General features: G+C 36.2%; 1 protein-coding gene across 1 annotated transcript; it reads right to left on the reverse strand.

The window, feature by feature from the left end:
* Positions 1 to 328: 328 nt before the first annotated feature.
* On the reverse strand, positions 329 to 1,297 carry LOC138766501 (olfactory receptor 5B12-like). Its single transcript, XM_069944091.1, has one exon. It carries the CDS (start codon positions 1,295 to 1,297, stop codon positions 329 to 331), a length of 969 nt encoding a protein of 322 aa, XP_069800192.1.
* Positions 1,298 to 2,196: the final 899 nt, after the last annotated feature.

The following is a 2,196-nucleotide window of genomic DNA, read 5'->3' on the forward strand; positions in this document are numbered from 1 at the left end:
TGCACAAAAAACGTATAAATGCACATATATATTGATTATTTTTATTTATTTTTTTTTACAATAAATGAAATTTATTTAGTCCTAATAAATATTTACATATTTAGCATGTCTATCCCCATAACAACATGCAGTTAATAAATATTTTTTTAATTACAAATCATATTATTGTAAATTCATTATGAATTCAACTGAAAAAAAAAATAAAACATTTTGTAAAATGCCAAATTTGTAAATACAGTAACTTTTACATCTGTGGCAACCCATTAAAAAGAAACCTTTACGTAAATCTTACTTGTGAGTTGTAGGTGTTTCATAAATCAAGTTAGATTTACTTCTTCACTCCGATGACATTGCCCACTATACAACAGAATGGGTTTGCTTCACATTTCCAGATTCTCCTTTTAAAAGCCGTTTTGATGTCTTTATTCCTGAGACTGTATATAAGTGGGTTGAGCAGAGGCACAATCGCCATGTTAAACAAAGAAAACAATTTCTTTGAGCCTGAGACATTGCCTGGTATAATATACTGAAAGATCAGTGTGGTATAAAGCAACATGATGACTGTGAGGTGTGAGGAACACGTGTAGAAGGCTTTTCTTCTACCAATACTGGAACGTATCTGCATTATGGACCGAATTATAAAGATATAAGAAGTTAATGTGAGAAGAAATGGAATAATGAAATATACCATAAGCCCTTCTGTTTTGGTTAGTATTTCCAATATTATGAGATCACTGCAGGCAATTTCCATGAAAGGGACAAGGTCACAGCAGAAGTGGTTAATGACATTTGTGAAAAAACAAGAGATCTTGGATACATTCCAGACCTGGGGAATATATTGTACAAAACCAAATATCCAACAAAATGAGGCCAAGAGAAGACATATCTTATAGTTCATAATGACCTTATAACTCAGGGGCCTACAAATAGCTACATATCGATCATAGCCCATGGCTGTCAATATGAAAAGTTCATGGGCTGTTAATGCTGCAAACATGTAGTACTGCACCAAACAGGCCAAGAAGTGCATTGTGTTATCTCCAGTGATGAATGTTAGAAGGATCTTATCTAGGGTGACAGTCACAGACGTCGTGTCCACTACAGACAAATTAGCAAGGAAGAAATACATTGGGGTGTGAAGATGAGAGTCCAGGCAGACCAGGAGAAGAAGACTCATATTCCCGACAAGAACAATGAGGTAAATGAGTAAAACCAGAACAAATATTGGAGCCTGGAGCTCAGGAACTTCTGATATTCCTTTTATAATGAAATATGTCACTGTTTGATTTGGCTTCATGTTTCTCACTGATGTGAATAAAAAGTGCTAAAAAGTTAATTAAAGTGAACAAATTGTAGACTCTAAAATCTCCACCATGGAAACATGGCCATATGACATTAACAACTATTTGGCCAACAGTATTACTGCCACAGTAGACAGCACGGACATCAACATCATCTGTTATGGAGAGTCAGGAAGCCACTGTACACTTTAGACAGTAAGCACAACCATCATAGTTGGCTGATGTAGCTGACTTTGGTCTTAGGTGTATGGGCATCTGTGGAGCCTCCATCGCATCATTTTGACCCCATGGAAACTTCTACAAACATCATCCCAGACGTCTTGTCACACACTTTCATGATGTTACTGGCTGTAATATGACGTATATGAACATAGAAGACTGATGGCAAAAAAGATCACATAATTCAACTAAGACTACATAAGTCCTACCCTCTTATTAAAATCATTTCCCTCCCGAATCTTATTTAACTGTTTGTCATATTTAAATGTTTTAGTCCATATCGCATTACATGACTTAAATTGGTCCCTCTCTCCATTACACTTCCCAGTGTTAATTAAGTTCACTGACCTGTATATTTTGGATGTGGAAGGGAAATGGAGCACCAGAAGGAAACCCAAGCAAAAAATGGGAAGAACAAACTTCTTACAAATGTTTTCAGTGGTGAGACGTGAACCCAGAATTCCAGAGCTACAAGTGTACTAACCATTGAGCCATTGTCCTGCCCACAGTGTATAAATAGTATATGTAATGAGATAAAAGATGTGGCACTCACCACTGGTAATATTAAAATATCTTTATTCCTTCATCAGTGGTGAGTGCCGCATCTTTTATCTTTTATACATGAAATGTACTGCACATGGTGAGCACCACTCTAAGGTTCATGAGAGTCAGAGAT

This window comes from Dendropsophus ebraccatus, chromosome 10 (genome assembly GCF_027789765.1).
Source record: "Dendropsophus ebraccatus isolate aDenEbr1 chromosome 10, aDenEbr1.pat, whole genome shotgun sequence".
In the NCBI taxonomy this organism is placed as follows: Eukaryota; Metazoa; Chordata; class Amphibia; order Anura; family Hylidae; genus Dendropsophus; species Dendropsophus ebraccatus.

What these genes read in the sequence shown, in the direction of transcription:
- LOC138766501 (XM_069944091.1), bottom strand. Translation starts at nt 1,297, where the DNA reads ATGAAGCCAAATCAAACAGTGACATATTTCATTATAAAAGGAATATCA.